The sequence below is a fragment of the Capricornis sumatraensis genome, chromosome 16, assembly GCF_032405125.1.
Source record: "Capricornis sumatraensis isolate serow.1 chromosome 16, serow.2, whole genome shotgun sequence".
Taxonomy (NCBI): Eukaryota; Metazoa; Chordata; class Mammalia; order Artiodactyla; family Bovidae; genus Capricornis; species Capricornis sumatraensis.
Genome location: NC_091084.1, coordinates 38044159 through 38058355, shown reverse-complemented (window position 1 = coordinate 38058355; position 14197 = coordinate 38044159). Strand labels below are relative to the sequence as shown.

General features: G+C 34.3%; 1 protein-coding gene across 4 annotated transcripts in view; it reads right to left on the bottom strand.

Annotated features, from left to right (window-relative positions):
- Nucleotides 1-14197, bottom strand: part of SOX6 (SRY-box transcription factor 6) — a 408021-nt gene that overhangs the window by 367571 nt on the left and 26253 nt on the right. For all 4 annotated transcript variants that reach the window (XM_068988346.1, XM_068988348.1, XM_068988347.1 and 1 more), the window contains exon 2: nucleotides 8841-9048. In XM_068988346.1, the coding sequence (XP_068844447.1) occupies nucleotides 8841-9048 (208 nt within the window). The remainder of the gene's footprint in view (nucleotides 1-8840; nucleotides 9049-14197) is intronic.

Below are 14197 nucleotides of genomic sequence, written 5' to 3'. Positions count from 1 at the left end.
TAAAACAAAAAAAGGCATGATTCTAAACACAAAGTTCTGACAGTAGTTACATCTATGTAGAAGACACAGGGATTGAATAGGTAAAGAAAACATCAAACTGAATGATGAATTTACAAGTGTTTGTTTTATTTTTATGCCTCATAATATATATAATCAAATATTACATAATAAACACAGATTTAAGTTTGTCACTTCCTTTTCTATTCATTTTTTTCTTTGGATTTTACACATATATTGTGCAAGAAAAATGTATAGATTTTAAAACTGCTCCCTATTCTTTTGAGAATAATTCCAGAATAAGGATATCTAATGAATTTTCAGTTGAAAAAAAAATGTAAAATGCTAATGATCCACTTCGACTTCACCAGTTCAAAATTCATATGAGACCATGACTTAATTTCATCAAACCATGGAGAGGAAGTTGCATCCTCTTAACAAAATGCCAAGGAACACCTTCTTGCTTCCCAGGTCAGGAAGAGGAAAAATCAGAAGCAACTGACCGCATCTGTTCTTAACATTCATAGAGAAAAAAATTTTTTTAAAGAATTTTTAAGTCTGAGGAGATAGAAATGGGCCAAGAAATCTGAAGTATCTTTTCAAGGCAGAGACACACAAAATGAAGTTGAGAAAAGAATTCAACCAACTAGGATACTGCCAATATTGAAACTGGGAGTTGAAAAACAACAGCAAATTGAAACAAATATTTGCCCAGAATGTCTAGGGTTCACAGCATTTAGGCTAATTACATACTTCATAAAGATATGTGAGGATGACCAGTTTCTGAAGAATTAGAAAGCAAATATACTTATCACAAAAACACAAGAAGCATTATTCTTTTCCAGAATTCAATATGGAACAGTAGTTCTAGTTCCTCATTTTAATCCCTAATTGTATAATACTTGCAGAAATGTATATTTAAATTATTTGGTACTAGATTAGTATTTGCTATGTGTATAATACAAATTCTTTAAAATAGGATCGAGGACCCAAACATTTTAAGAGAGTAAAGCTATACTTTAAAGAGAAGAAAAAGTGAATTAAAATGAAGTTACATCAGCATCACTCTGAATATCTGATTGCTTCTTCACCTAGAGTAGGAGTGATCTTAGGTAACTTCAGCACTTAAATGACCTAAAATTTCCAACTCACTTAAAATAATAATTCTGGGGACTTCATAATAAATGCTTAATGTGTTTTTATGCAAAAGTCCAAAACCTTCTCCCATAAATGAGAATATAAAGAAAGGTTTGGATCTTGGGTATTCTAAATATTTCACCAATATAACCTTCAATTAGAACAGTGGCAAAAACCTAAAGGAGATCAGTCCCGGGTGTTCATTGGAAGGACTGATGTTGAAGCCGAAACTCCAATACTTTGGCCACCTGATGTGAAGAGCTGACTGATTTGAAAAGACCCTGATGCTGGGAAAGATTGAAGGCAGGAGGAGAAGGGGACAGAGGATGAGATGGTTGGATGGCATCACCGACTCAATGGACATGGGTTTGGGTAGACTCCGGCAGTTGGTGATAGATAGGGAGGCTTGGCGTGCTGCGGTTCATGGGTGGCAAAGAGTTGGACACAACTGAGCAACTGAACTGAACTGAACTGAACTGAACTGAAAAACCATATCCATAAAATTTGCTTTAAAAGATTCTTTTAATGCTCTAGCATGGTATGAATGTTAAACTTTTATATTTTTTAGCATGGGCTTTTAATAGATATTTTTCTTTAACAGGAACACAGTACTTTTAACTGGGTATTATCTGAAAACCTCATCCAAGGCTTTACCAACTCTCTCACTGACAACATCATATTCCACATATTTCTCAGCAGGGAAGATTGGCTTCCAGGGGGGAAACTTTAGTATCAGCTTTTCCAAAAAGCCTGAAAGGAGAGTTAAGCTGAATTGCTCTTCCAGAAAATAAGTACGTCATTGCTGCCAAATGTTAAATTCCCTAACACCATGGGACATTTCCTATGGTTCTGTCTGTGGTACAGGATGAGACTCCTGCAATATTTCTCTTTAAAAAACATTCTTCAAATGACATCAGTAATAGTAGTTATAATAGTAATAGTAATAATAATTATAGTTATATAAGCTATGTTTATATATACATATGTGTATATATATATGTACATATATATATATATAGCATCAAATTCTGACACAACCCTGAAAGGTAAATACCATTTATCCAGTTTTACAGATGAGGGAATTGAAGCACAAAAAGATAAAATTATTTGCCTAAGACTAGGAAATAAATTTTGCTACATTTATTGAGCACTTACTATGTACTGATAATGCTCTAAATGTTTTAGTTGCATTAACTAAATCTTTTTCTTTTCATGATAGCTCTATAACTATGTCCAATATTTTGCTGAGAAAACAGAGGGGTGTCCAATGTCATCCAACTGGCAAATGCTAAACTGAGGATCAGACAGCCTAGATCCAGAGTCCACACTCAATCAGTATGCTATACTACCTTGCTAAATATTAGAACTTACATTCAAACCCAGATATAGCTCACTCAAAAAACATAAGACTTTCAAAAATGAGTTTTCCCATTGTTTAAGCTATATCACACTCCTCTTTCTCTTTTAGTACAGCAAAAGCTATTAACATCAGATAAGTAATACATACCAACATATATGCTTACTAAATATAATTCAGTGAAAATATATGTAGAAATCCAAATTATTGTTTAGAGATGTGAATAATGATAATAATCCATCAGATACATAAACACGTGTTCATTCTTGTGCTGGGCAACAGCTGCATAATCCATTGGAAAGCCTATCCCACCAGGAATCCAAAGCTCAAATGCTCCTGCCCTTTCTCCACATAAACAGTCAAATGAATCCACATACTTTCATTATTATCATATCTTGAAGCACAATTCTACTGGACAAATACTCTAATTTCTGAACAGCATACATTCTATGACATTGTACCTAAACCCTGCATATTTCCTTTTAAGCTTATGGCCTCTATCAAATATAACACATTTATTCTAATATTTTTAACTGCAAGTTTTATCACTCCCTCTTGATCACAATAATTACCACCTAAAATATAAGCCTCTTAAAAGAGGAAAAAAAAAAGAAACTCTTATTTTGTTAGAGCTGTTTATATCCCTTTCTCTGCAATCTCACATGACTTCAGAACCTGTCCCAAACCAGTTCATCCAGTCTAGGATCATATACTTAGTAGTATGATGTGCAAGACATGATAGTGGCTGAAGCACTATTATTAAAGAGAGATTAAAACAGCTGTACATTATGCTGAAGCACTCACTCTTCCCTTTACAAACAGACGGTCCTGGATTACAAGCAGCACTTGACCATTTAAATCACGACAACAACCAGATTTAACCAGCTGGGCCATATTCTCCTAGGCAATGCCTGTTGACCTCCTCAGTCACAGCTGCTCAAATGAAATTCTCATTAGACAACTTATTTTCAGAAGCCAAAGGACTCTCTGATTAAATATATGTATTTAGATATAGAAGTCCTTTTTAAAGTATTCATTTTCTGACAACTGTCGCTTATGTTAGAGCCCAGCTACATTGGCAACAAGATGGGTGATACAAGGATAACTAAAATTCATCATTTAACCCCAACTGAAGGATTTTTATCTTAGAAGCATTTAAACCTGAATCTATTAATCAAAGTCTTTCTGCATATTATATCCACCAATATCAGCAGTTTTAAAATGTAGATTTTGATATTCATTCTATCCATCCATTTTTCCATGTATCTGCACACATATCTATCTACCTGCCAATGTATCTATCTATGGCAGAAAAAAAATCAGGGTTAAATTTACAAGAAAATAGAAACCTTGCCTATTTTCCCACAAATCTTACTTTCAGAGGAAGCACTTCAGACACAACACCTTGGTTCATCAGTGCTTCAGCAATCCAGTCAAATCACTGCTCTGGAGAGGATATTTCTTGAGAGATTGGCACATAAAATAGTGGACAATTATTTGGTTAATCAAAGAATCCACCTGTAAGAGAATAACTTCCCTATTATTCTTTGGAGAGTTTTTGTTTTATCATGTAGATATTGTTTTAAAATAGACCACAATAAATAAACTTTTTATAGATCGGTTCCTGTATACGAGGGGAAGTGAGGGGGGAGGGTATTTAGTCTGATAGAGTCAAAACATTTTCCAGGACTAGAGTGACTCAGGAAGGTCATTCATTATGTCAAGTCACACAAGCTTGCCACTCATGAAGCATGGCCTTCAAACCAGGAAGTAGAAATGAGGAAGAGGCGAGTAATGCATCTGAAAGCTTTTATATGTCCCGTGGGATAAGCAATGTCCCAAAAAGGAGATGGGGCTTTAAAAAGTCCAAGTCAGGCAAATATTGGTGGAGCTATTATACTTTCTTGGAACTACAATATAATTATTATAAAATCATAAATCTATCAAAGCTTATTAATGACCTTTACTATAATTATTTCTATTCTCCCATCCTACTGTTCTGTTCCATTGCTCCAAGCAAGTAGTTAAAATTAGGAATCAAACTCAAAATAAAAAATAGGAATCCTCATTACTCCAATCTCCAAAACATTTTGTTCTACTTTTCTCATTAACTGTAGTTCCATCCTACTACTCACTCTAAACTACCTTTAAACAACTCCTCTCTATTGATATCCTCACTTTAAATGTTGTCCTAATAATTCTATCTCCTATTATCTTTTCCATATGCACCCCTTCTTCCTCTCTTGTTTCTGCTGCCTTAGTTCAGGCCCTCATTATCTCTAGCCTGAAACAATTTCTTTAATGTCTCTCTGTACTCCCATACATACAACACAGTGCTCCCAGATTAACTTTCTTGGAGGAAAGCTCTACTCCATCAATTTATTGTGCTAAAAAATAGTCAATAGTTCCTCCATAACCTTCAGTAAAAAGTTCAAATTTCTAAGCCAAGAATTAAAGGGCCTCTGTGATGAACAGAACCTACCTATTCAGTTTTACATTGCATATGCATCTTCATATACTTTAAAGTAGAACTTGAACTCTCTGCTGTTTTAAAGCGCTCTGCCTGTTCCTTTTGACTGAAATGTCCCTCCCCTCCATTTCTGCCTGTATACTTTCTTTCATTCTCCAACCAGTTACAACCCACTTTTCCTAGAGAACCTTTCCATGGTTTCCTAGGCAAGCATAATCTATATTGTAAACTCCTATAACATTTTATCTACATAGCACTCATGGAACTTTAAACAACATATTAAACAACATTGAATTAGGGTTCATTTTGTCTGTGTTTTATACCTTTTACTAGGATATAAACTCTTTAAATTTAGAGACCTTTGCTTTACTCATGATAGGTATGCAATATCATGTAGCATAGTGGTTCTTCACCTAGGTTCCGCAGACCCCAAGAATCTGTCCATAGAATTCAGGAAGTCTGCAAATTTGGATTGAAAAAAAATATATTTTTCACCAATATTTTTAACTGAAACTGTGATTTCTTTAAATTATCAAAGCAGGCAACAAATAATAAATTCAAAGTATCTGTGAGATTATAATCAATAGAATAACAATATATAGATTACATTGTACTTGAAGATTATCTCAAAATACCTTTTATGCTTATCACTACTTCAAAAGTATATTTTTAGTCCTTCCACTCGATCTTGTGTTTAATCCATTAGTAAAATAGTACTTCCTGCCATATCACAAAATTTTTAAATTAACATTTTAATATAATTCATTTTCTCTATAATTCCATGAATTTTACTTTATGCATTTAAAATAAGGATAGACTTGTAGGCATCATCAACCCACCAAAGGGATCCACAGCCAAAAAAAGAAAGCAACATGGTAAGAATCCCTCAGTGCTAATGTAGCACCTTGCATAATAAGAAAAAAAACTTGTAGAAAAATAATCATGATACTATGAAGCTCTTGATTAGGGCTATTAAAAATATGCCATGAACTACAGAATACTAAATAAGCATATTTAGTTCATAAAAATTCATAGTCTTGGAAGAAAAAGACCAATCACCTCTCCTCTACAATAACCTTTAAAGATAGCAATTAAGATTTCTGCATACCTCCAAAGGTAATTTATTGCCTTCCAAAGAAAGTTTTCCATACCTGGACAGCTACACTGTCAGATAATTGGTCCTATTATCAAGTAAAATATGTGATATATAATATTATATGATAATATTACTAGCTCCTCCAATTATTCTTCTTATTATATTACTGTATCTATTCTAATATTGATTGTTCTCTGAGAATATTCCAATGCTTCTGAATTCCTCTTAAAGTGTAGTAATTCTCACCTTAACACAATACTTGAGATGCATTCTATTGAGCAAGAAGTTTGGTGAGACTGAGGGCTCTTGAATCTTACATACTGGAATTCTAGGTATGTAATTACATACATTAATTCTGTAATGCTGACTAGGATAGCACTGTCAATTTTTTGGCAATATTCACCATACTGACTCCATTGCTCTATCACCTAAAACTCATACGAGGGTTTTTTTTTTTTAATCGTGTGTCTGCTATTTAAATTTTCTCCAGTAATTACTTGTGCAGATAGGAATTTTGGTCACAGCCTCTGGACTTGACAGTAACATCTATTAAGTTTTATCTTGATGAGTTAAAGTTTATATTTTGGGTTTGTCAAAAACTTTCAAGTTTTTGTTTCTTTCATACATTATATTCAGCATTTCTCCTAGATTTTTGGAATCTGTAGGTTTGATGAGCACACTTTTTATCATTTCATATTTGTACTTAGTGGACTATATATGTTGATATGCAATAAAAATGTCTGAATTTCTGATGCCTAAAATATATGTACTTTAGAAAACAAAGCTCTGTAATGTACATAAAAAACATTCTTTAATAATAGGAATATAATGATAAAGGACTCTTAAATGAGAGGTCTCATATTGAAAGTGCCATTCTTAAATCAAATCTATAACACACAGTAATGAAGAGGAAAAGTAAACTAATCATTACTTACAAGAGAAGAATGAGTTTAAATTCCCTAACAGTCTAGACCCTTCCCCCTAAAACATCATCACAAATCAATTTCTTTATTTTTACATAACAGAACCCTCTAAAGTATGTTGAAAAGTACTTTCTTATAGAACTAAAACCGTCTTTTTGATGAATCACAAAAGTAATCAAGCAATCTCATTTATTCAGAGTTTATCGACCCGGCAACCTCAGTTATTCTAGAACATAGGCATGAATGAGAAATATAAAGTCTCTGAAGAGCCAGAAGAGTCAGTACAGAGTCTATGAACTGAAGAGTATGTGTATTGCCCAGAATCTCTCAGCAACTCACCCAGAAATGTGCATTCATATTTTAAATAGTGTCTAGAGTGTTATGATCATCTAATTAAATAACTGAAAGATAAATATAAGAGGCAAATTAGAAATTATTCACAACTAAGTAAGAAGTTATAGCCTGAAACCTGATGTTAAAGGAAGAGAAACCAACACACACACACACACAAACACGCGCGCACGCGCATGCACGTGCATGCCAAAAAGGGTATCTAAATCAAGCACACAGAGGAACTCCAAAGTTTCATAATTGCAGAGAAATAACTGTAAAGCAACTGTCCTAATCATCTCAATGATCTCTGGGGGCATCATTACATTATAGCATGGTAAAGTAATTGACATTTATAATACAACAATCATCACAATACCTCAAATGACCCATATTAATTATTATAATTAATTCTCAAAATGTTTAAGAAGTCAGGTTACTACCATACAAAATTTTAAATTTTGTGATTCAGGGAGATTGAAAAATTTACCCAGGGTCACATGATTGTTAGACAGGAATTGGAGTTTATAGTCTACTGCCTCATGACCCTGAGTCATCAAAAAAAATTTACCTTTTGTACCATATAATTTAGTTAGTAAGCCTGGGAAACATAATACATTTCAGAAACTTCCATCAAGACTGCTGATGTTGTGGACAGGTAACAAAAATTAATCTGAAATTCTTAAAATTTTGAGTCTTTTATGAAATAAAATTAAGTTACATGAAAAATTCCCTTATATCAAATACCCATTTCCCTACAGTACCACAGAGGTTTAAATTGAACTTACATATAAGTAATGATACAGAGCCATTAATTACTCTATATTTTAAAGTCTAAAATCTGTACATAAAAAATGAAAGAACATACATAGGATAGCAATCACTTAGAGTTGATTGATTTAAACATATTATTAGAGAGTCTCCTTTCATCTACTTTTTAGGACCTAAGTTAACCTAAGTGGACTCTTGTAGAGAGAGGAGAGAAGGTGGATGTCTCAGTAGATGTCATGTGTCACAGAATTCTCTCCTTGAACCCTGTTTTATCAATATTAGAAACCTTTAACTCTCAATTCTACAACATTTGAAGGTAAAATAATAATGTTTATAAGTTTATAATATTTGTAAAAATAAGGATAAATAAATTAGGCTTTTTTTCTTTTTAAACAGTTGATATTTTCAGAATAAAATACTATCCATTAAAAGGAAATATGGGAAGAAAAAATGAAAAATAGTGTTGCAGCTGAGAAAATACCTATACTACCTTTTTCCAGAGCAAGGCTTATAGTCAGTTTAAAACCTTGATTTGTTATTATAAGAATCAAGTAAAATGCACAGAGTTGTAGAAAAATGGAACTATCTGACTAACACTTCTAATGGATCACAATCTGCCATCACCATGGTAACCTCTGAATAACTTTTTCCTTGCTAGTGCCAATTATGCACTTCTCTGGCCCTTGAAATCCCACTCATTTTTTTTTTTAAGCTGGAATCTTTAAAAGAATAAAGCCCAACAGTTAAGTCCACACATACCCTCTTGTTCAGTCCGAGTCATTTCCTCAAGCTTCTTCTGTTTCAGTGTGTCCACCACATCGGCAAGGCTCCCTTTGCGGCGTTCTGGGGTTCCAAAAGTAACACTGGTCATTATCTCGCGGTCCCGACTCCCTTCGTCAGGCTTGTGTGGTGAGGTAGAGGTATTTCGGAAGGAATATAGGGAACATAACTTATTATTCTCTGACTCCTAGAAAAAAATAAAAATAAAAATCGTTAGAACATGTTTCTTTGTATATCATTGGAGAAAAATATCAAACCCAGAATGACAGTATATGAAGTTGAGATGGACAAATAAAATACATTAATTATCTCTGTTTAAAAAAAATACATTACAGAAGTAATTATCAAAGGAACTGACCTGAAATTACAGATTCAAACTGTTTTCTTTTTTAACTAAAAAACAGTAAAAGTGGTATAAAGACTTAATTTTAAAATGAACACTTCAGCTTCTTACTCATTTATACCTTTCATTTAAGATAGTTCAGATTTAATTATTAATTATAAGAATGGTAAAGCTTTTCTTTTAATTGACACTTACATTAGCAAACCTCTTCCCACAGCCTAAAAAACATATACAACAACAACAAAAACTCATTATCCCTAAATTTAGAAATAATAGAGAAATTGGCTCCATTATTGTTTACCAGAAAATATATAAAATATCTAAATCAGTGCCAGAAAGTTAGACAACCTGAATATTTCTGTGTACTGTGTTTGAGAAAAAATTGTTTTCTTTCTTCTTATACATGGTTGGATGGCATCACCGACTCAATGGACATGAGTTGAGCAAGCTCTGGGAAATGGCAAAGGACAGGGAAGTCTGGTGTGCTGCAGTCTAAGGGGTAGCAAAGAGTTGGTGACTGAGCAACTGAACACCAAATACATCTGTCATAGTCACAGAAACCTTTTCTATTCCTTATCCTTACCACTGACACTTTAGCACATAGTCACACACATTTCTCCTGTGGCACTTAAAAATAATTTTTTTTTACATTTTTTTTTTAAACAAGAGGACTAGTTTGTTATAGAAACACACAAGAATTATCTCATATTACATAGAAGCTGGCTAATTGGTCAGATAGTTAGGTCCCTCTTAAGAAGAAAAGGCAAATCTTAGATGGAAAATAATGAACACCTAAAAGTTTATAAAAGGAAAATGCATCAGAACTGAGAGCATGAAGCAACCATTATTGGCCATAGCCCACTAGTAGTCTTGCATTCACCTTGTCTGTCTGTGTATGGGAACTTTCTCTCCCAATAAAAAATTTGTATGAAATAAATAAAGCATCTAGACTTTGTGATTCTTGTCAGTTTAAAAATCTTAATTGCTCCTATATCTCTACCCTTCTTCACACACACAAAAAAAAGCCCAGTAGGCATCAAGAGCTAGAGGAAGAGCATGGGATAAAAGCTGGAGTTAAAAAAAAAAAAAAGGTACAGAATTAACCACTGGTAGGAAAGGGAATGTAAAGGAAAATGGGAGTATAGAGAAGTACATTTCCATATAATAAGATAACTACACTCAATAAATGCTAGGTATTTAGGTATTATTGTCATTGCATACAAGGAAGGAGTAAAACTTATTTCCACAGCTATTGGTAGCATATAATGAGGTAACATTTATAAAGTAACTAGGCACAGATCTGAACCTAGAGCAGGTGGTGCTTAGTAAACAGTAGGTACCAGTATTCTGAGGGAAGAAACAGATCTAAGGATGGAGCCAAGGAAGTTCTTCCCACTCTGGACCTAAGTAATTGCTTAGTAAAAAAAAAAAAAAAATATATATATATATATATATATATATATGTCCTGAACTAAATTGAGTATTGTAAAGTCTGAATATACTAAAGACCACTGAATTGCACACATTTAAATAAGGAAATTGTGTAGTATGCTTATTATATCTCAATAAAGCTGTTCTAAATTACTATGAGACAAATCTTAATTTTTTCCACTATTCCACTGCTAAAAGCACCTAGCACAGAGCAGTTGTTCATTACATTTACACTGAAATACACTGAAAAGGATAAAACTAATGTACGGGAGAGCTCCTCTTTACATTGTTCCCAGATCTTTTCTTTCCCTGGAAACATGTTGTATTTAATGCTTACAATAACCATGGAGTGATGCAGAGGAATCCTTTCTTTTAGATGTCAGTCATGGTTAGTACACAGTTCCTTGGAGTGGCCAGTTCACTCTCAACTTTGTGAACACAAACACTCAAGAGATTTTCTGGGCTTCCCTGGTGGCTCAGATGGTAAAGTTCTGCCCGCAATGCAGGAGACCTGGGGTTCAATCCCTGGGTTGGGAAGATCCCCTGGAGGAGGGCATGAAAACCCACTCCAGTATTCTTGCTTGGAGAATCCCCATGGACAGAGGACCCTGGTGGGCTGCAGTCTATGGGGTCGCAAAGAGTCGGACACAACTGAGAGACTAAGAACATATGTGCCAAAGCCAATTTCAGCTCTTAATAGAGCTCCTAGTAGAAACGTTACCAAGGTTTTTTGAAATCAATAATCATCACTTGATAAATTATGCTTCAATCACCTTCATTTCTCATATTACTGCCTATAAATAAAAAACAAACTCTATCTCAACCTAAAGGGTTGAAGATTAACTCAAAACAACAGTTACATGGAAGTGGTTACCTACAAATGACTCACCGTTGACCATAATAGAGAGGATTTTTCCCGTCACTCCCATGTTGAAAGGTACTAGCAGTGTCTTAGCAGTACTAGCAGCCTGAGTTACAGTAGTCCTTAGAAAACTTAGGCTCCATACACTACCGTTTTTTCTCTCAGAACTAATTTCAGTCTAATTTACTCATGTCACTTACTTGTTGGATAGGCTATGTTCCTTGTTTTTTACTCATGAGAATGCAGTCACCATCATCCACCACAGACAACAATGATGGGTTCCCTCACCAATGACCCATATTGTCCTCAGCCCCATAATCTGTGCAATGTAGCTCAATACCACCAAGAAGAAGATAAGAAGCTAGAAAGTCATGTTTTCTCCAAGAAAGCAACAATAACTACTTACAACATGGCACAAAGGCACCAATACCAGCAAAAGAAGAAATCATAAATTACTTAAGTTGTATAAGTTATTTTACACTATCCTTAGGAACAAAGAAAAGGGGCAAAATTGACCATTTATGGTCTTTAATTTTTAATTTTCTAAAACTTAAAACATACGGTCCTCTCATGAATGAAGGCCTATAGTCAATTCATCAGAATAAAAGGGCACATGAATCCAAACACTTTCAAAGAAGAGATTTGTTGTTGCTGTCATTGTTTTAGTCACTAAGACTTATCTGACTCTTTTATGGCCCCATGGACTGTAGCTTTCCAGGATCCTCTGTTCATGGAATTTTCCAGGCAAGAATACTGGAGTGGGTTGCCTTTCCTTCTCCAGGGCATCTTCCTGACCCAGGGGCCAAACCCATGCCTCTTGCATTGGCAGGTGGCTTCTTTATCACTGAGCCTCCTGAGAAGCCCAATGAAGAGATTACTGTTAGATAAGAAGGCAATATTGGGCTTCCCAGGTGGCACAGTGGCAAAGAATCTGCCTGCAAATGCAGGAGACATGGGTTAGATCTCTGGGTCAGGAAGATACCCTGGAAAAGGAAAGGGCAACCCACTCCAATATTTTTGCCTGGAAAATTCCATGAATAGAGGAGTCTGGCAGGTTACAGTCTATGGGGTCACAAAGATACATGACTGAGCATGCATGCACAAAAGGCAAAAACGACAAATCAGAAAAAGAAACTTGACAAATGATCTCTAATTTGTGTTCTAGGGAGGTAGGTAATTTTTAAGTAAGTTTTCTCATAGGAAAAAGAAAAGGTTAACCTAGTCTTTAATTTCCTATAAATGGAATAGGTCCTAGGAACTACCAACTGAGACAAGATGCCCAATGACCACATCTATCAAGTTTTGATGCATGTTACTGCAGGACAGCTTATTTGAGTAAAGCAGTTCTTCTCAAACTTTAACACACAGTATTCCCTGGCAAGTATGTGAAAATACAGACTCCCTTACCTCCTGCCATACCCTCAAAGAGTGGTGCCCAGGAATATGAAGTATAAAAAACATCCCAAGTGATTCTGATGCACAGGTCCTCTCATTCTGACGCATCCTACTTTCAGAAACACTGATTCCCTATAGAAGGCAATTAAATGAATGTGCTTTGCCTTAATGTTACAATGTGGATATGATTACGAACATTTTTAATAAGCCTGGTTAGTTGTGATTTAAAAAAAAATAACATAAAGGAGATTACGTCTCTTCTTTTGATCTTTCATATGAAAACAACCAGTGTATAACATGGCTAAACACATGAACATCACAAAAAGAAGAGTGTACAGGGCACTGATTAAGTATTAGCTCATTCAAAGAAAACTTACGTTTGTTTTCTCTTAGCCCCTAACCTTACTGACCTCATCAAACTTAACACAGTGAATAAAATTTCAAAATATTATTTAAAAGGAACCTAGTACCAATACAAGGGCTAAAGCAGTGTTGGTTAAGATTATCTAAAGCATTTCACTGGAAATTAATTAAACACAGTACAAAAATTATATGTAGATGACTGAAAAAGTATACAGTAGTATTAAAATAGTTATTAGGCAAATTTTCTAGAATATATGAGCAGTTCTCACAAATTAAGAATATGTAAAGATATTTTCATATATGAAGGGATAGAAAAGTCAATATTAAAAACAAAACATGTGAAGTGATGGATGTTAAGTAAACTTATTTTGGAATGTTAGTGAGAAACACCAATATATTTTTTCAGAAAAACTTATGTACAGAAGACAAAATTTCCAACAAAATGTTAATGGTCCTGAGTCTTGAAATAATGTGCTGTGCTCAGTCATGTCCAGCTCTGTGACTCGACAGACTGTAGCCCTCCAGGCTCCTCTGTCCATGGGATTTTCCCAGCAAGAATATTAGAATAGGTTGCCATTTCTTCCTCTAGGGGATCTTCCCGACCCAGGGACTGAACCTGCATCTCCTGCATTGCAGGTGTATTCTTTACCGCTGAGCCACTGGGGAAGTCCCTTGAAATAATAAGTAGTTTTATATTTTCTTTTTGAAATTACATATATTTTACAAATGTTCTATCATCAATAAGACTTTTAATCAGAAAGCAAATATTATTAATATGTTCAAGGTTGAATATGAATAACAAAAAATGTTGTCGAAATAATTTATTTACAAAGGAGGAGGCACCAAATGGAGAAAAAGATATAGTATTTAGTATATAACTTCAATTTTGTTACATGCATGCATAAGGATAAATGTGGTCACACCCAAAAATCTTGGAAGATA